Source organism: Saccopteryx bilineata, chromosome 3, assembly GCF_036850765.1.
Source record: "Saccopteryx bilineata isolate mSacBil1 chromosome 3, mSacBil1_pri_phased_curated, whole genome shotgun sequence".
NCBI lineage: Eukaryota > Metazoa > Chordata > Mammalia > Chiroptera > Emballonuridae > Saccopteryx > Saccopteryx bilineata.
Genome location: NC_089492.1, coordinates 305,816,932 through 305,837,967, shown reverse-complemented (window position 1 = coordinate 305,837,967; position 21,036 = coordinate 305,816,932). Strand labels below are relative to the sequence as shown.

Sequence of the window (21,036 nt, the reverse complement as noted above, 5' to 3'; positions counted from 1 at the left end):
TTCGGCAAATAAGTTTTAATAAATGTCTTTTTTAACTTTCCTTGCTTACATTTTGCATTGGCCTGGGCAGCAACCTGTGTGTGGTTTGTGGAAGGCTGTGCTGTTTGCCCTCAGGGCAGCAGATTGCAAATTGCGGATTCTATTTCTGCTTGGGAGGGGCCATTGTGTTGCTACTATTTAGTGGAGAAGGGTCCTCCTCCCTTGGGTGCCATGTTTTGATCCCATGCTCAAGGCAGCGACCCTGTGAATTTGAACCTGGGTTCTCAGCATCTCCGGCTGATGCTTTTCCAACTGCGCCACAGCCTGGTCAAGCATTTTTTCCCAAAATTTTATTTATTTTAGAGACAGGAGAGAGAGAAAGAAAGAAAGGCAGGAGGGAGGAGCGGGAAGCTTTACCTTGTAGTCGCTTCTTATATGTTCCTTGACTGAGCAAGCGTGGGGCTTCAAACTAGCGACCTGAGCATTACAAGTTGATGCCCTATCTGCAGCGTCACCACAGGTCAGGCCTGATGAGCTTTCTAAGAAATTTATTTATGCATCTGCAAACAGGCCGAGTTTAAAATGGCATTAGCCTTGAGTGGCTGGGAATTTAAGCTTTTATAGGGTTAGTGAGTGTTATGCTCCCTTTGTTAAAGATGGCGCTGCCCACGTGGAAGCCCGTTGCCCAGGTGATATTGTGTGTTGGGGGCGGGCAGTGAGCAGGCAGGATCTTTGTAGCCTTGGGCTTGGTTTTAGGACTAAGCCTTTCCCACCCTTTTTGATGTGGGGTGGTGCAATCCCGTCATGCCTCAGATAAGTGACTTTGTATTAGAGACTTCCCTATTCTGTAAATTGGATTAAAGGTTTTGATTTCTGCACTGTAAGGTGGGGCAGAACGGTAGCTTGCTCAGGTGGTTCTTGAGACTAGCATTAGAGAGCAGAGCAGAAAAAGGCCACGTGGAGGAGACCCAGAGAAGCAGCCAAGATGGTGGAGTGCTGAGGGAGAAGCCAGTTTGTGCAGGGAGAAGGAAGGGCATGGGGAACAGAGGTCAGTAAGTCTGGTGAGCTAGAAACCTTTGATTCTAGGAAACTCGGATAAATCAGTAGCTTTGTGAGCACTGAATGAGTGGGTTTTGGAGCCCAGTATGTGTTTTTACTTGCCCGCCGGGTGTAAGCTAGAATTAAAGATGATGGCCCACCAGTTTTTGGCTCCGTTGTTTCTTTACCAACTGTCCAAATCCAATGCGAACCTGCATGGGCGGGGCGTCTGTGATGGTGGCCGTGGATACTGGCTTTACAGTGAGCAAGGCTAGTGAGATTAATTTTGGTCGGGAATTTTTAGCCACAGGGTGGGGGGATGGGGATCACTTAATGAGGGAATTGCCCCAGCGGGGTTGGGGGTGTGGGTGGTGAGGGGAGGTGGAGTATCAGTCAGTTTTACTCAGGTCAATAGTTAAGGAACTGCCCTGGCGCCAGGTCACTTGAACCTGGCTAGTAGAGGATTTTTGGTAAGGGGCCTTAGACCGCAAACTAACAGGTATAGAGATACTTTTTGAAGGAAAAGAATCTAAATTGTTCTAGAAGCTCAGTTATTTCTGAATTGTTAGAAAGATTTCTGTAAAGTGCAGAAGTTTTGTGCAGACGGAAGAAATGAAAAGAGGAAGTAAACAGGTAAAAAAAAAAGGGACTGCTCTGAGACCCCAGATAAGCAGGAAACAGAGAAGATTGAGATGAGTGTCTGTAAAGCCAGGAGGCAGGGCCAGGGCCACTATCACAGCAGCCTTCTGGTCCATGCAGGTTCGCATTGTATTCGGACAGTCGGTAAAGAAACCATGGAGCCAAAAACTGGTGGGCCATAGTCTTTAATTCTAGCTTTGCACCCGGCGGGCAAGTAAAAATACACACTGGGCTCCAAAACCCAGTCACATTCAGTGCTCACAAAGCTACTGACTTATCCGAGTTTCCTAGAATCAAAGGTTTCTAGCTCACCAGACTTATTCACCTCTGTTCCCCATCTTCTTCCTTATCCCAGATACAAACTCTACACAAACTGGCATCTCACTCAGCACTCCGCCATCTTGGCTGCTTCTCCTGGCCTCCTCCACGTGGCCTCCTCCCGCTGCTGGCTCTATTCTCTCTGCTCTCTCATGCTAACCTCAGGAACCAAGAGCCCAAACTCTCATTCCGTCCCCATTTTATAGTGTAGAAATCCAAACCCTTAATCCAATATACAAAACAGGGAAGTCTCTAATACAAAGTCAGCCTCTGAGGCATGATAGGATTGTACTGCCCTACATCAAAAAGGGTAGGAAAGGCTTAATCCCAAAACCAAGCCCCAGGCTAAAGGATTCTGCCTGCCTTTAGCCCACCCCAACACACATTAATATCACCTGGGCGATGGCCTCCTCGTGTTATCTTTAACAAAGTGAGCATAATACATTTTATCTGCCCAACAGTGTCCCTGTACACCCCAAGAGAAAAAGAGAAAAAAGAGGCTGGGATGTTAAGACACATCTTGACCATCTACTGCTAAAATTCTGTCCATTCCCACGGGGCAAAATGTGTTTCCTCCTATTATTCTTCAGTAACTCATGCTGCTGCTGTTTTTCAGAAAGTCACTGACCAAAGTCACAGACCAGGATGTGCTAGTCTGAGCACACTAGATGCACCAACCCCCATGTCAGCAGATGCCTGGGGCAGCAGCCCCCAGTGCCTGTAGTTAACACTTTCTCCAGCCCCTTGCTGTTGAAGCTCCTCTACCCACTCGCAGTTGCCTGGTCAGGCTTAAAAAGCCATTCTTACCCTCTTCTCTGCAGAGGTTCCTGTGCCATCACATCCCTATCTATGCATGAGTTGGTGCACAGGCAGTTCATTAAAAATAAAATTTATTAATATTAATTTATTGTGTTAACATGAATTCAAGTGTTCCACTCCATATAACTCCCTCACCCTCACCCCCGTGTCCCCCGATATCCCCCTCCCCCTTCTCTTTGCGGTTTACTGTCCTGTTATCTGTACGTTATGTGTGAATAGCTTCACTAATTTCTTCACCTCTGATCCCATTCCCTCATCCCCCTTCCCTCTGACAGCTGTCCCTCTGCTCCCTGTGACATCGCCTCTGCCTCTATTTAGTTCCTCAGTTCACTTTTTTCATGATTCCACATATAAGTGAGATCATATGGGGTTTGTCTTTCTCTGCCATTCACAGGCATTTCTTCTGTGCCTTTGCCTGGTTTGTCTACGGTACTGCTATAATTAAAGTAACCTAAAGCTCTCATTAACTGATAGGGACTTTCAACTATTCTGAAAGGTGTAAATAATTACCAATTTAGGGTTTTCATTGACATTTCATTTTTTGTCTATCTATGCATTTGGGAGATCTTATTTATTTGTTTGCTTGTTTGTTTATTTTGACAGAAAGAGGAAGAGAAAAGAGAGAGAAGCATCAACTTGTGCCACTTAGTTGATCACCCACTGATTGCAAGTCCTGTTACGTATTGTTACAGGGCCTTGATCTGGCGACCTGAGGATCGAGATGGCAACTCCAGGTCTGAGCTTGTGACAGGTCTGCTTCAGGGAGACACTCTATCCACTGCTCCACCAGCCAGGGTGGAGACATGACATCTTTACAACGCTTTCATTTCTAAAGTATGTTCACGTCAACTTTCCATTCATTTGAGTCTGTTAAAATTTCCCTCTAGTCCTGGCCAGCTAGCTCGATTAGTTAGAGCTTAACCTGAAGCACAGAGGTTCTGGTTCAATCCCTGGTCACAGCACGCACAGGAACAGAATGATGTTTCTCTCTCTCTCATTTTCTCTCTATTTACTGAAATCAGTAAGTAAAAATTAAAACAATTTTCTTTTATATTTTTTAATAGAAATGATCTTAAAATTTTTAAAATTTGTTTATTGAATTAGAGAAGAAAGGAAGAAGAGATAAATAGAAACATACATCATTTTCTTGTTCCACTTATTTGTGCGTTCTTGGTTGCTTGTACGTGCTCTGACCAGGAGTGAAACCCCCAACCACAGCTTCTCTCTCTGACGCTTTAATCAACTTAGTTAACCAGCTAGGATTTGGATGAGGTTTTTAAAAATGTTTCCATTGATTCGAGAGAAAGTGGAAGGGAAAGAGCGAGTGACACAGAAGCATCCTGTGGTTCCACTTAGTCTTTCCGTGTCGGTTGTGCACTCATTCGATGCTTGTCCTCCCGATATGACAAGATTGGGGTTTGCTCCTCGCTCAGGGCTCATACTGGAGTCAACTAATGAATGCATAAATGGGTGTGACATCAAATCTATGGTTCTCTCCTTCAATCTCTCTCTCTCTCTCTCTCTCTCTCTCTCTCTCTCTTTCACAAATGAATCAATAAAAAATCATGCCCTGGCAGGTTAGCTCAATCGGTTAAGAGTTTTAATACGAAGTGAAAAGGTTGCCAGTTAAATCCTTGGGTAGGGTACACACAGGAAACAAACAGTGAGTGCACGACCAAATAGAAAAGAAGTGAATTCTTTCCTTCCCTCTTCTTTCTCTCTCCCTTACTCTCTCCGTCTTAAAAGAAGCCCTGACCCCATAGGTCAATTGATTGGAGCACCATTGTGGAGCGCAACGGTTGCCAGTTTGATTCCGCAGTCAGGGCACATACAGGAGCTGCTTTATGTTCTTGTCTCTCCCCTCTTGGCTCTCTCTCAAAAAAATAATAGAAGAAAAAGACAATGTTGATGATGTGCCCAGTGCATTGTTTTCTTCCTGAAATTGGTGCAGTCATGGGCCGTGCAGAATCGTTTGTGGAGGAATCCAGCACACACGGTTTAAAGCAAATAGTGAGCAGATCCTCTCCTTCCGTGTGGTCATCTCTCTATGAGTGATTGTTCTGAGACTCCTCACTATGTAAAGGGACACTAGTGATACTGTGGTCACTGTGAGGGTGAGTGCATCTGGGCCCAGAGAAAATGTACCAGTCACTGAATTTTCTCCTCAATCCACAGGTCCTGGCTCCCCGGAGCGATAGAATCACAAGGAACAGGAAGACGTTGTAGAATTGGGTGTCAGCATCTCTGGCAACTCACCCCACTGAAGACGGTTTTCTGCACTGAAATTTAGAGCAGACCCACAACACGCCAACACACAACGTCTCTATATCCAGCTTTTTTCCAGCAATTAAAATGATTTTTGCTCAGGTGACTGAGATTTATTTATTTTTTTTAGAGAGAGATAGAGAGGGAGGGAGAAAGATAGGAGGAAGGGAGAGAATTGAGAAGTGTAGTTGAGACACTTTAGTTGTTCATTGATTGCTTCTCTTACTTACCTTGACAGCGAGATGGGGCTTAATCTGAGCTAAATACCTGCTCAAGTCAGCAATCTTGAGATCAAGCCAGGGACCTTGGGCTTTAAGCCAGCGCCCTTTAGGCCCAAGCTAGCAACCATTGGATTATCTTGATAATCTTACACACAGGACGACAACCCCACACCAGAGCTGGTGAGCGAAGGTGCTCAAACCAGCGAGGTGAGATTTTCAAAACTGGGTCCTCAGGTCCCAGGCTGACATCTCTTCACTGCGCCACTGCCTGGGTAGGCATTTGAGTTTGTTTTATTTTTTCTTTTCTTTATCATGTATTTGTAGAGCAGTATAAAAAACTACCTCAGTTAATCTGAAAAGTAATGAAATATATCAGTAGAATTTCTCCTCCTCATTAAACAATCTTGTAATCGGGTGAATACATTGATGACTGAATGTACAATTGCAGACTTCAGAGTCAGGCTCAAGTAGGTTTACAGTTCTTATTACATGTAAAACAGTTTATTCTTGTATGATTGTTTATGATTGTATTCATATGCTCAAATGTAAACCTACATTTGCCCCACCTTATATTTTAGTAGGCATGTGAATATTCACTTTTATAATAAAATAAAAGTTCTTTCACTTTATAGATGCATTGTATAAATTGAAGATGGAAGAAAAACTGTCATTTATTTACATTATGAAAAGCACATCACACTATTAATTAGCATGCTGCTGTTACAGGGATGCCTGACATTTCACGATGTGGCCGTGAACTTCACGCGGGAGGAGTGGCGGCTCCTAGACCCTGATCAGAAGGACCTGTACCGGGACGTGATGTTGGAGAACTACAGCCACCTGGTGTCAGTGGGTGAGAACAGCTCTTCTATGTCACTTAGAGGGTGCCCTCTCAGTGGCTTTTTTCTTCTCAGATGCTTAACTTTTCTGAATAACTACAGTTCTCTGAAAGGAAGAACCTCAGATCCTTCCATTACCTCAGACAAGAAGGTATAACATTCTGCCTCCTGAGACAAAAGGCTTTGTGTTACAGATTTGAAGCATGTTTGGTTCTTAAAATGTAACCTTCTTCCTCTTGACCGACTCCAGCCCAGTTCAGTAGGTCTAACTCTTCTGTCATTTTTCCCTCTGAGCAGGATATCAATCCAGCAAACCAGATGTGCTTTCCAAGTTGGAGCGAGGGGAAGAACTGTGGACAGTAGGGGATGAACCCCAACATCTGGTCTGTCCAGGTGAGTGGGTGACAAGCACCCTGTTTGTCAGGGAGCAGAATGGCAGGAAGTCATATTTGAGTCAGAGAACACATCAGACCTGTAACATTAGATGAAGGAACCTAACCAGCCCTTCACATATGGGAACCCTTTTTATTTCTAGAAATTTAGAGGAAAACATACCCCTTTTTTCTCATTTGAGTAATGACACCTATTTAATCTACATCTTACTTTTGTTTGTATACTTTTTTGTACCTAGCATTCTCAGATTTTACTCTCTGTCCATGCCCACTGGGTCTCAGCTTGTGTTATCCCCTTTTTTTCTGTAAAATTCTATGTTCTGGGCCCCTTTGGAAAGACAGAACTATGAATTCATCACAGTTTTTTTTATTACCGATCTTTCATGCCCTGTATGGAAATAGTGATTTTCTTCCATAAAATCTATCCACACTTTGGAAGCTGTGTCCCCATGAGAGTCTGGTTTTCATTGTGCATTTATGTTATTCTTCGCCTCCTTTCTCTCCAATGTTTTTCATACTCAGTTCTCATCAGTGTTAAATGTTTCCTTAGTTCCCGTCATTGAAACCTATTTCTATTCTTTGAAATGGACTCCCGTACTGACATCTCTCTCAGTGTTGTCTAGTGTGTGCTTTCTTCCTCTGCGTTGTACTTGTTGTCATGGCAGCTGACCTTTGACTTCCCATTTTCTGTGATAGTGAGAATCACATTCTTTCCATTTTTTCTAAAATTTAGAATTTGGGGCTAGACATTTTATTTATTTATTAAAAATTTTTTTTAACTATTTTTCCTTTTTTATTTAAAAATTTTTTTAAATTCTTTTATTTATTTATTTTTAGGGAGGAGAGAGAGAGGGCAAGTGAGAGACAGAGAGAGAGAAGAGAGAGAAGGGGGGAGGAGCTGGAAACATCAACTCCCATATGTGCCTTGACCAGGCAAGCTCAGGGTTTCGAACCGGCGACCTCAGCATTTCCAGGTCGACGCTTTATCCACTGTGCCACCATAGGTCAGGCCAGGGGCTAGACATTTTAAATTTCATCTGTCCTAGCATTACCTAAGATGTTCCCTACTTTCTGAGCTCTCTTTCTTTTGTTTTACTCATTTATTTTTTTCTATGTAGCTCTCTTCTTAAAGGCCTGTATTGTTTCATTTAATGAATAAGAATAGAACTTGTTACCATGCAGCATGAGTTCCAGCTCAAACTGGTTCCCAACTTACATGTACTTCACGTCCCATCCTTCCCAGTTTTCCTAAATCAGATTTTCTTTCTTGGTAGATGTTATCGCTGCCTTTGTCTTCCTAAAGCTTCCATTTTACATCATAGAGTTAATGGTTTATTTACATTTAATTCACATATCAATCAATTTAGCCACTTAAAGAATAGAATAGCTAATTTGTTTTTAGTTTATTCATTTAGTTGTGTAATCACTTTAATCAATTTTGGAACATTTTATGTGTACAAGTTTTCATGGTGCTTTTTTATATCCATAGCTTTGTAGCAGCTTTCAAAATTGCAAAGAGTGAATTCTCCAAGTGTTCGAGATCATTTTGAGGACCTGACCAGTTTGTTCAGTGGTGGAGCATCGGCCTGGTGTGTGGAGATCCCAGGTTTGATTCCTGGTCAGGGCACACAAGAGAAGCGCCCATCTGCTTCTCCACCTTTTCCCCTCTCCTTTCCCTCTGTCTCTTTCTTCCCCTCCCGCAGCCAAGGCTCCATTGGAGCAAAGTTGGCCCGGCTGCTGAGGATGGCTTTATGGCCACTGCCTTAGTCATTAGAATAGCTCCGGTTGCAACGGAGCAACGCTGCAGATGGGCAAAACATCACCCCCTAGTGGGCATACCGGGTGAATGCACTGCTTCTCACTTCAGAAAAAAAAATACAAAAGGATCATTTTGACATCTGGATTTTTTAATTTCCATTTGATTTTTATAATCAGCTGTAATTTTCTTCAAAACTAACCAGCTAGGGTTTTGATAGTGATTACTTTGACTCTATCTCATTGGGTAGTAATTTTGTCTTCAACATATTCTTTTTTTTTTTTTACAGGGACAGAGAGAGTCAGAGAGAGGGATAGACAGGGACAGACAGACAGGAACAGAGAGATGAGAAGCATCAGTTATTAGTTTTTCGTTGTGCATTGTGACACCTTAGTTGTTCATTGATTGCTTTCTCATATGTGCCTTGACTGCGGGTCTTCAGCAAACCGAGTAACCCCTTGCTCGAGCCAGTGACTTTGGGTCCAAGCTGGTGAGCTTTTGCTCAAACCAGATGAGGCTGTGCTCAATCTGGCCACCTCGGGGTCTTGAACCTGGGTTCTCGGCATTCCAGTTCAGTGCTCTATCCACTGCGTCACCGCCCGGTCAGGCTCAACATATTCTTTATACTAATCCAGGATTATTGGGTGTTTTTTGTTTAATTAGATCTTTGATTTCTTTGAACATTTTGTAAGTTTTAGAATAATACATTTTTGCCTTTATTTATTAATTTATTTTGTGTGTTTGTGTGTGTGACAGAGAGAGAGAGAGGGACAGGTAAGGACAGACAGGGAAAATGTGAGAGAGATGAGCAACATCAATTTTTTGTGCAGGTCCTTAGTCTCCTTAGTTGTTCATTGATTCCTTTCTCATATGTGCCTTGACTGCATGGTAGGGGTCTGCAGCAGAGCGAGTGACCCCTTGCTCAAGCTAGTGACCTTCGGCTCAAGTGAGTGACCTCGTGTTGAAGCTGGTGAGCTTGTGCTCACGCCCATGACCTTCAGGTTTCGAACCTTGGTCCTCTGTGTCCCAGTTCAATGCTCTATGCATGACACCACTGCCTCGTTGGGCTAGCCTTTCTTAAATCATTCCTATGTGTGATATTTTTCTTACTTATGTAGGAATTGGAATTGTGTTTTTTATTGTATTTATTTATTGTTAGAATATTAAAATAAAATTAACTTCCCATCAAATTCTGATGACACTAAGTGCCAGCTAATTATTCTGAAGTTTTCTGTCATATGAAATGGCAGCTTGTCCTGCACTGACCTTTTTGATGTCCTGTCATCCTGATAGTTTGTCCTGTTCTGAAAGAATCTTTTAATATGTTCCATAACTGTGATTTCTGCCTGTATGATGTGATTGCTTTATATCTTTAAAACTTGCATTTTGAGCCTTGCCTGTTGTGATGCACTGGATAAAGCACCCACCATGAACACTATGGTTGTCGGCTGGTAAACCCTGGGCTTAACTGATCGAGGCACATGTGCAAGTTGATGCTTCTTGTTCTTCTCCCTTCTCTCCCTCTCTCTTCTCTAAATGCCTAATGTCTATTAACAAAATTGCATTTTCAACCTACCTGGGTGGTTCAGTGGATAGGGCAGTAATGTAGAATGCAGAGGTTGCCAGTTCGAAGCTCTAGGCTTGCTGGATCAAGGGATATGCGGCAAGCAATGAACAACTCAAGTGAAGCAACTGTTGTTGATACTTCTTACTCTACATTAACTCTTTTCTATGTACTATTAATAATTTTTTTTTTTTTTTTAGTTTAATGAAAGGAGGGGAGGCAGAGACAGATTCACATATGCTTCAACTGGGATCCATGCGGCAAGCCCACTAGGGGCGATGCTGCGCCCACCTGGGGCCCTTGCTCTGTTACAATCAGAGTCATTTTTTAGTGCCTGAGTTGAAGTCCATGGAGCCACCCTCAGCACCGTGGGCCAACTCACTCCGATTGAGCCATGGCTGTGGTAGGGGATTGCGAGAGAGAGAGAGAGAGAGAGAGAGAGAGAGAGTACAAAGTTAAGAGGGGCAGGTGGATGGGTGGAGAAGCAGATGGGCACTTCTCCTATGTGTCTGGACTGGGGATTGCACTCAGTACTTCACACTGGGCTGATGTTCTACCACTGAGCTAAATGGCCAGGTTTGATAAGTAAAAATTTTATAAAAAACTTGGATTTTGATATCCTAACATTTTTAACCTATGAGCAATGAAAAATTTAGTAAGGAAATAGATGTTCCTACTCTTTACATTATTTTTGGCCCCAATAGAAATACTGTATAATCAATACTAATATCGTCTGGTGAAAGTTGGTATGAAGACGATCCATCCAGTGGATCAGTGGGTGTTCGTCCTGGAACTACACTTTGAGAGTGGGAGTGGCTCTTTGATGAGGTACCTCTGAGCAGAGATGAGGGATGTGAATCGGCTTCCAGGAGTTTCTCCCAAGTGAGACCATCTGAAGTTCAAGGAGCTGAATCTGGAATGTGTTTGAGGAACTTCTAAAAAGATTGTCTGGTTATTGAATAACAAGGATGACGAGAAATACGACAAGGACGATGTGGTGGCAGTGGGAGGTTCAGAGATACAGGTCACACATCACCTTTCAAGGCCATTTAAGACCTTGCTTTCATTGCAGATGAGTTGAGAAACCAGTAGGGACTTTTGAATAAAGGAGTGGCGTGACTTATATAATTTTTAAACTGGACCACTCTGCTTATGTAGTGTAAAGTAGACTATCAGGGAGGGAAGTTTACTTTTTTTTCCTGAGGAACAGGAGGAGGGAGGGATGGAGAGGAAGGGAAAGAGATGAGAAGCAATTATTCATAGTTGTGTCACTTTTGTTTTTTTTTTACTTTAATGGGGTGACATTGATAAATCAGGGTACGTATGTTCAGAGAAAACATCTCCAGGTTACTTTGACATTTGATTATGTTGCATACTCATCACCCAATGTCAAATTCACTTTAGTTGTTGATTGCTTCTCATACTTGCCTTGATTAGGGGCTAAAGCCAAGCCAGCAACCGCTTGCTCAGCCAGCAACCTTAGGATTATGTTGATGACCCCGCAGTCAGCTGCTGAGTCGGTGCTCAAGCCCTCTGATGAGCCCGCAGTCAGGCCAGCAACTTGGGGGTTTTGAGTTTGGGTCTTCAGGTTGACGCTCTATTTATTGTGTTACCCCCAGTCAGGCAGGGGAGTGTACTGTTATTCTCATGGTTACAAATTGTGACAGTAAAACAATACAGATGAAAGTTTTCAAAGCTATTGTGTCACAGGAAAAAATTCAGGCGTCACATGAAAAGTGCTGAATTGCCTGACCTAATCACCTAATCAGCCTTTTCATAGTGTCTAAAGAGAGAAGAAGCTGAAACGGCAGAGGTGCTCTCCTGTTAGCCTTAAAGCAGACTGCCCTGTAGCGGACAGAACACCTATCAGCAGGCTGACTGTGGTAGTTTAGGGCGTCAGTCCCACAACTACAGCAAGTCTGTTCTGCCGACTTGTGAGCTGGAAGAGGTCCCCAGCTCCGGATGAGCTCACAGGATGGCTGACATCTTCACGCAGTTTTGCAATCCTGTCCCGTGGAAAAAGATAATCTTTATTTATTGTCTTAAAAAAAATTGTGATTTTCTTGTAGCAATGGTGATTGACAACAGGTGTGAGGGATTGCCAATCAGGGAACCCAACCCACCTGGGGTCTCTAGCCCCCTAAAGTGGAAATATTTTCGAGTCTTGACCAAAGCCTCAGACCCACACAAATAGGCACCATGATTCACATTGATCGCATAAACTACCTGGTATTGCCTGAGACCTAGGTATTAAAAGGCACTTTTTTTAAAGGTTTTATTTATTTTAGAGAGGAGAGAAAGGGAAGCAGGGAGTAGCAGGAAGCATCAACTCCCATATGTGCCTTGACTACATAACCCCAGGGCATCGATCCTGCAACCTCAGCACTCTAGGTCAATGCTTTATCCACTGTGCCACCATAGGTCAGGCTGCTGAGTTAGCACTTTACTGCATGTCATCCATCCTCTTGATTAAGAACATAGGAAGGACAGTATGTTCCAGGCAGACTGTTCGTTTGTGACTTGATTTCAGGATCTCTTGTACAGCTTGGAGATTAGTGCTTTGGGAGGGTTAGGGTGTCGGCAGAATGAAGAAGAATGGCACGTGGTTGGAATATGATAACCCTCCTCAGTCTGTTACACTTCCCTGGAAATCAGATGCTGAGGGTCCACACCCGTTCTCACCACGTATTTGATCTGTCCACCTGGCTCTGCGAGTGCACCTGATCACACTGCTCAGTGTTTGGTGCTCTTTGGTTGCCTTACTGAATTCCAGAACCATGTGCCTCACCTTTTATTCTACATGTTTTTGAACACAGTTCATTTAGTAATCTTGCTTTCTATATGTAATGAGATCCATGCTGCTGTTTGGATAAGACCCTTTTTAGGATGTACAGTTTGAACTGATTTCTTCATGTTTGTACTTGGTGATGTAATAATTGTCTTAAACTTTGTTTCATAATGCACTATAGATTTTACATATTCTGGACTTTAGTAATCTTCATTTCATTAATAGGCATTTGATCTACCCAGTAGCTCAAGCTACATAATTTTTTAAAACTTACTTATTAAGTGAGAGGTGAAGAGGCAGAGAGACAGACTCCCGCATGTGCTCAAGCCTGGATCAACCCAAAAATCCTGCTATGGAGCATTGCTCTGCACATCTGGGGCTGTTGTTCAGGCCATCTGGGGCCATTGATTCATTACTGGCAATTGGTGAGAGAGAGAAGGGGGAGGAGTGGAGACCAGATGGTTGCTTCTCCTGTGTGCCGTGACCAGGAATTGAACCAAGGACTTACACATGCTGCTCCTGAGCCAACTGGCTAGGGCTTCAAGCCATATAATTTTTATAAAAATCCTTGTGTCCTCACTTTCATTATTCTCTTCCTGCTTCTCCCAGTGAGCCCATCAGTAAACCATGTCTTTTCTTTAAATACAGGGTGGGGCCAGAGTAGGTTTGCACTTGTGCGTACAAGAAACACAGAGGTTATTCATACAGGGTGGGGCCAGAGTAGGTTTGCACTTGTGCATACAAGAAACACAGGTTATTCATACACACACACACACACATACACACACACACACACACACACACACACACACACACACACACACAGTGAAAGGAGGAGAGGCAGAAACAGGCTACTACATGTGCCCTGACCAAAATCTATATGGGAAGCCCACTCGGGGAGTGATGCTCTGCCCATCAGGGGAGTTGCTCGAGCTGTTCTTAGTACCTGAGGCAGAAGCTGTGGAACCATCCTCAGTGCCCGGGACTAACTTGCTGCAGTGGAGCCATGGCTGAGGGAGGGGAAGAGAGGCAGAGAGAAAGGACAAGGAGAAGGGTGGAGAAGCAGGTGGGCACTTCTGTGTGCCCTGGCCATAAATGGAACTCAAGACATCCATGCACTGGGCTGCCTCTGGCTGGTGACACTCAGCCAACCAACTAGTGTTTTTCTTATGTTATTATTTATTGTTTTTATATTATTCCTATTATATTTTTCTCTATATGAGCCTTTGTAAACTTTTGCTGCACTCATATTTTCTGATATTCTCCACAGTTTACATTTCCATTGCATCTTTTACTATCTTTCACAGACTGCCTTCTTTGCTTCAGGTTTTTACCTCTAGAGTTACTAAACTGGGTGTCCTACAAATTAATTCAATTCTGATACTACCTACTTAGGACTAGTGTCAGAACCTGTGAGGAAAGAGTTCAGTTCCAATAGACTTCCTCCATTTCTGATGTCAATTTGTGTGTCAAGATTATAACCTGTGCTTCTGACCAGTTGGATAAATTGGAGGTTCTCATGAGTCCTTCCTTGAATTCAATTAATTTCCTAGAGCTGGTTACAGAATTCAGAGAAATACTAATGTTTATTATAAAGGAGACAGATTAATAGGTACATAGGGTAAGGTCTGAAGAATTCCTAAATACAGGTGCTTCTCTGCCCATGGATCTAAGATGAACCATACAGCAGGGACAGGGATATGTTAACTTACCTAAAAGCTGATCATAGACCTGACCTGTGGTGGCACAGTGGATCAAGCATCAACCTGGAAATGCTGAGGTTGCTGGTTCAAAACTCTGGGCTTTGCCTGGTCAAGGCACATATGGGAGTTGATGCTCCTGCTCCGCCCCCCCAATAATGAATAAATAAAATCTTTAAAAAAAAGCAGCTGATCTTATATGAGTAATAATTTCTAAAGAACTTTTTATCTCTAGGCCATCTCTTCTTTCCTAGAGAACAGTTGGTGAGGCTGAAGGTAAACCTTTTACTCACTTGGTCCTTCTGATAACTAGCTGCATCCTGAGGCCATGTAGGAACCCTGTGCTTAGTCTTTCGATTAGCATACACTCAGCCTTTTTTGAAATGTTCTTTATGCAAAATAAAAGATACTCCCCTCACTTCTGAAAGTACGAGGGTTTTACAAACTCAGTGGCAGGAACAAAATTCACCTTGTCCTTCCTGAGCCCAGTACAAAGACTAGTGTCTGGACATTCTGTATCCTGCAATCCCATTTCTTCTTGTCAGACTAGCATACTCTGTATTCTGCTTGCACCCAGTTGGTGCTGTATTTAGCCTTGGAATCCACTTGACTGCCTCTAATTGGTCTGCCTGTGCAATTTTTTAGGATCCCATGGCTGGTTGTAGAATTTGTGAACGAATGAGATGACCACATTTTCTAAGTAGGAGAAAAGCCACATGAAGGCATTTTTTTCCTCTTAACTACATCCTGAGGCTATGTACAAATCCTGTAATAAGTCCCTTCACTAGCATAATCTCAGCAGTTATAGAAAGGTATTTTTTGGCTCTGGCTGGTGGCTCAGTGGATAGTGGAGAGACTGTCGGCCTAGCATATGAACTTCCCAAATTCAATTTGTGATCAGAGTACACTGGAGAAGCAACCATTTGTTTTTCTTCCCCATCCTCCTCTCCCTTTCACAGGCAGTGGCTGGCTTGGTTCCAGCATGGCCCTAGGAATTGAGGATGCCTTGGTTTGTCAGTGTGCATTTTCTGTAGGAGCTAAAAATAGTTCATTGCTTTAGCATTGGATTCAGATGGGGTTGCCAGGTGGATCTTAGAGCACATGTGGGAGTCTGCCTCATTATCTCCGCTTGACCCACCTTAAAAAGAAATAACAGAAGAAAAAGAAAATGACAGGATATTTGAAAACCAAAATATGCTTTTATCATGTCAGAAACTACAAGAGTTATACAGGCTGTGTCTATAATCTGGACGATTCCAAATATATTTCTTATTTCTACAACGCATAGTGTTATCACTAAAGAGTTACTTTACGGAAAGGTATTTCATAAAATTTTTTATTTCAAACTAAGATTATGAAAGATTATAAGATGATTTACTATTCTCTTCTTTCCTAGAACTCGAGAAAGTTAATGTGCCTTTGTGGAGTTTTTTCCAAAGTCTAACCATTGAGAAGAGTGGAGAAGAATCCTGTGAACATGATATGTTTGCTAGTATTGTTAATCAAAGAGAAAGCCATTCTTTATTTAAGCAACAGTGTGATATGTTGCAGATATGTGATAAACCTTTAAAATCAAAATTAAGTTTTGAAAACCAAACCAGAAGTTTTAAATTAAAGAACTCTGAACACTTGAATGGAGATGGGACATCCATTCCACATCTTAACCATGAACTATTCTACACTGAAATTAGGTTGCATCCCAGTACCAAATCCATTGAAAATAAGTCCCAGGTCATTCAGCAACAGAGAACTCAAGATGTTGAGAAAGCCCACACATGCACTGAATATGAGAAAGCCTTCATCAAGATGTCTCAGCTCACTGATCATCAGAGAATTCATAGTGGAAAGAAACCTTATGGATATAGTCTGTGTGGGAAAGCCTCCAGAAAATCTAGTTCGAGGATTCAAAGAGAACTGAATCAGAATGAATGCAATACATGTAAGAAAAGCTTCTTCAATAAATCACAGTTGAATATACACGAGAAAACTCATGTGGGAAAGGAATCTTACACACGTAGTGAATGTGAGAATGGTTACATTTATAGGTATCAGCTCCTCAATCATCAGCGAACTCACACAGGAGAGAAACCCCATGGAAGCAGTGAATGTCAAAATACCTTCCCAGTGAACAGCAACCTCCTGGAGCATCAGTGTACTTATACAGAAGAGAAGCCCCATGTATGCAGTGAATGTGGAAAAGACTTTATAGAAAAGAGCAAACTGACTGTACATCAAAGGACTCATTCAGAAGAGAAGCCCCATGTATGCAGTGAATGTGGAAAAGGCTTTATAGAAAAGAGCAAACTGACTATACATCAAAGGACCCATTCAGAAGAGAAGCCGTATGTATGCAGTGATTGTGGGAAAGGCTTTCCAGTTAAAACTCAACTGATTAGACATCAAAGGACTCATACGGGAGAGAAGCCATATGTATGCAGTGATTGTGGAAAAGGCTTTATACTGAAGAGCAACCTGACTGTACATCAAAGGATTCATAAAGGAGAGAAGCCACATGTATGCACTCAGTGTGGAAAAGGCTTTATAGAGAAGGGCCCACTGATTATACATCAAAGGACTCATACGGGAGAAAAACCATATGTATGCAGTGAATGTGGGAAAGGTTTCGCAGTGAAGCACCGACTGATTGTACATCAGAGAACTCATACAGGAGAGAAGCCATATGTATGCAGTGAGTGTGGGAAAGGCTTTCCATTGAAGAGCCAACTGATTATTCATCAAAGGACTCATACAGGAGAGAAGCCATATATATGCAATGATTGTGGCAAAGGCTTTATAGAGAAAAGCAAACTGATTATACATCAAAGGACGCACACGGGAGAGAAGCCGTATGTATGCAGTGAATGTGGAAAAGGCTTTGCAGTGAGTCACCAACTTATTATACATCGGAGGACTCATACGGGAGAGAAGCCATATTTATGCAGTGAATGTGGGAAAGGCTTTGCAGTGAAGCGCCGACTGATTATACATCAAAGGACTCATACGGGAGAGAAGCCATATATATGCAGTGAATGTGGGAAAGGCTTTCCAGTGAAGAGCCGACTGATTAAACATCAAAGGACTCATACGGGAGAGAAGCCATATGTATGCAGTGAATGTGGGAAAGGCTTTACAGTGAAGAGCAAACTGGTTATACATCAAAGGACTCATTCGGGAGAGAAGCCTTATGTATGCAGTGAATGTGGGAAAGGCTTTCCAGTGAAGAGCCGATTGATTAAACATCACAGGACTCACACGGGAGAGAAGCCGTATGTATGCAGTGAATGTGGAAAAGGCTTTACAGTGAATAGCCAACTGACTGTACATGAAAGGACTCATACAGGAGAGAAGCCATATGTATGCAGTGAATGTGGAAAAGGCTTTTCAATAAAGGGCAATATGACTGTACATCAGAAGACTCACAAAGGACAGAAGCCCTCCTTATGTACTGTAGATGGAAAAGATTTTCACAGGAAGAGTGATGTAACTACATAAGCATGCTCATCCCTTAGTTTAACTGAATATGCATTGAATGTGGGAAATGCTTCCTTATGACGAGTATTACGTACATACATATGTGTGTGTGTATATATATATACACACACACACACACACACATACATACAACCTCATAGAAATTATACAATTGCAGTGATTCTTGTTGAGCTTTCTTTTTAAAAAGAATTAATTTTAAATAAAAGAATAGAGCAGGGCAGGAACAGAGCTGGAAGCATCAACTTCCACATGTTGCTTCTTGTATATGCCATGATCAGGCATGCCCAGGATTTCAAATGAGTGACCACAACATTCCAGGTCGACAGCTTACACAGTGCTCCAACACAAGTCAGGTATTTTGGTGAAGGCTTTAAGAAGATATGCATCATGGCCTGATCAGGTGGTGGTGCAGTGGATAGAGTTCAAACTAGGATGCTGAGGATTTAGGTTTGAAACCCCCGGGCTCACCAGCTTAATCAGAAGGTTGCAGGCCTGAGCGTGGGATCATACACTCAACTTCATGGTTGCTGGCTTGAAATCTAAGGCCAGCTTGAGCATGTGATCATAGACATTACCTCAAGGTCACTCTCTTAAACCCAAGGTTGCTGCTTTGAGTGAGGGGTCACTCAGCTGGAGCCCTCTTGTTAAGGTATGTATGAGAAAGCAAGTTATAAGCAACTGAAGTGAAAAAAGATAAACCTCTTGGGACATCAGTGATTTGTCAGAAGACTTCATTTGCTTATACTCAATATGGAGATTAAATTTTCATTGAGTAAAATTTGTCTCATTTATTATAGAATTCACACAGAGTAATCTTACAAATGTATCGAATGTGGCAAATGATCACTGCAATGTCAGGACTCAGTGTTCATCAAAAAATATACAAGAGCCTGACCAGGTGGTGGCACAGTGGATAGAGAGTTGGACTGGGATGCAGAGGACCCAGGTTCGAGACCTTGAGCTCACCAGCTTGAACCCAAGGTTACTGGCTCCAGCAAGGGGATGCTTGGTCTGCTGAAGGCCTGCGGTCAAGGCACATATGAGAAAGCAATCAATGAACAACTAAGGTGTTGCAACGTGCAATGAAAAACTAATGATTGATGTTTCTCATCTCTCTCTGTTCCTGTCTGTCCCTGTCTATCCCTCTCTGACTCTCTGTCTCTGTAAAAAAAAAAAGTTCTTAAAAAAAATTATATATATACACACACACACACACACACACACAAGAGCCTGACCAGGTGGTTGCACAGTGGATAGAGCGTTGGACTGGTATGCAGAGGACCCAGGTTCAAGACCCTGAGGTCACCAGCTTGAGCATGGGCTCATCTGGTTTGAGCAAAGCTCACCAGCTTGGACCCAAGGTCACTGGCTCAAGCAAGGGGTTAGTCTACTGAAGGCCCATGGTCAAGGCACACATATGAGAAAAGCAAACAATGAACAACTAAGGTCTCACAACAAAAAGCTGATGATTGATGGTTCTCATCTTCGTTCCTGTCTGTCTCTCTTTGTCTATCCCTCTATCTCTCTGTCCCTGTAAACAAACAAGAGAGGCCCTATTGGTGCAGCATTTGTGGGAAAGCTTTTGACTAATCTTTTTGTTAAACATAAGAGAATCCACAGGACATTGCCTTGTGAATGCCTGTTGCCAGTTGTATGTCCTCTATCCAAATTGTGTGTATGGAAGACATACTTGTATGCAATGAAGAATAACAATGCAAAAAGAATAAAAAAGGAATAATATAGCAACAAGCATGGTTCTGTCTGACCTGATCAGTTACCTCATATATCAAAACAATTTACAAAACGTTCTGATGGAATCAGGCGTGATAATATTTTAGGAAATATCTCTAAAATGTGTGTACCGCCCTGGCCGGTTGGCTCAGCGGTAGAGCGTCGGCCTAGCGTGCGGAGGACCCGGGTTCGATTCCCGGCCAGGGCACACAGGAGAAGCGCCCATTTGCTTCTCCACCCCTCCGCCGCGCTTTCCTCTCTGTCTCTCTCTTCCCCTCCCGCAGCCAAGGCTCCATTGGAGCAAAGATGGCCCGGGCGCTGGGGATGGCTCTGTGGCCTCTGCCTCAGGCGCTAGAGTGGCTCTGGTCGCAACATGGCGACGCCCAGGATGGGCAGAGCATCGTCCCCTGGTGAGCAGAGCATCGCCCCATGGTGGGCGTGCCGGGTGGATCCCGGTCGGGCGCATGCGGGAGTCTGACTGTCTCTCCCTGTTTCCAGCTTCAGAAAAATGCAAAAAAAAAAATAAATGTGTGTATTGACAGTAATCCTATGAATGTGACTAGAAAACCGTGCAGTGGAATGTAGACTGTCATGAGGTCATCAGAAATCATGAATGGATTTTTCTAATTATGTAAACCAAGTGTCAGGAAGTAAGACATCAAGAAATGTAAGTTTACACTAGTGACATACTTTCATCTGGAACTGAATATGGTGAGGTTTAGTATTATCTCATGTTCCTCATCACTTGACAGGAAATCCATGTAGAAATAATTCATGAATATATGAATTTTGGTGGGTTTAGCAAAACCTCAGATAACTTGGAGTAGAAAAGAATTCTTAAATAAAGAAGCATTGTGCCACAAAACTAAACAGATAATACACCTTACAAGCAGTTTAAGACACTACACTTTTAGCCATATTTATCTCTGAAAAATATGTGTTCATTTGCGCCAAACTGATATGTGCTGTAGACCGTCATCCCAAATGCTCCAGTATCAACCTCTTTTCTATTTGCCTGAAAGAATAAGTAAACAGTGGGAGTAACTGTCAACGTGAGTTAATGTGCACAACAATGTTCTGTGCCTGTTTCATTATATAAACTTTTGCTTTCCTTAATTTCAAGTTTGTGTTATTTTAGAGTATTTGGAAGTACTTGAAATTTAATGTTCATTTCAGTAACAACAACATACTTGGATGTGTTGACCTTTATAAGTGGCATTGAGTATTGTATAAAATCAATAATTTTAGCCTGACCTCTGGCTCAGTGGATTAACGATAGACCTGGAATGCTGAGGTTGCCAGTTTGAATCCCCAGGATTGCCTAGTCAAGGCACATAGGAGAAGCAGCAGCTACAAGTTGATGCTTTTTTTTTTTTTTTTTTTTTTTTTTTGCATTTTTCTGAAGCTGGAAACAGGGAGAGACAGTCTGACAGACTCCCGCATGCGCCCGACCGGGATCCACCCGGCACGCCCACCAGGGGGCGACGCTCTGCCC

The 21,036-nt window shown here is 42.7% G+C and overlaps 1 protein-coding gene across 1 annotated transcript in view; it reads left to right on the top strand.

Annotated features, from left to right (window-relative positions):
• Positions 1-21,036, top strand: part of LOC136330160 (zinc finger protein 615-like) — a 60,811-nt gene that overhangs the window by 193 nt on the left and 39,582 nt on the right. The window contains 5 exon segments of the mRNA XM_066266662.1: positions 3,397-3,627; positions 4,969-5,160; positions 6,006-6,132; positions 6,416-6,511; positions 15,715-17,760. Of these exon segments, the coding sequence (XP_066122759.1) occupies positions 5,146-5,160; positions 6,006-6,132; positions 6,416-6,511; positions 15,715-17,760 (2,284 nt within the window). The 5' untranslated portion in view covers positions 3,397-3,627; positions 4,969-5,145.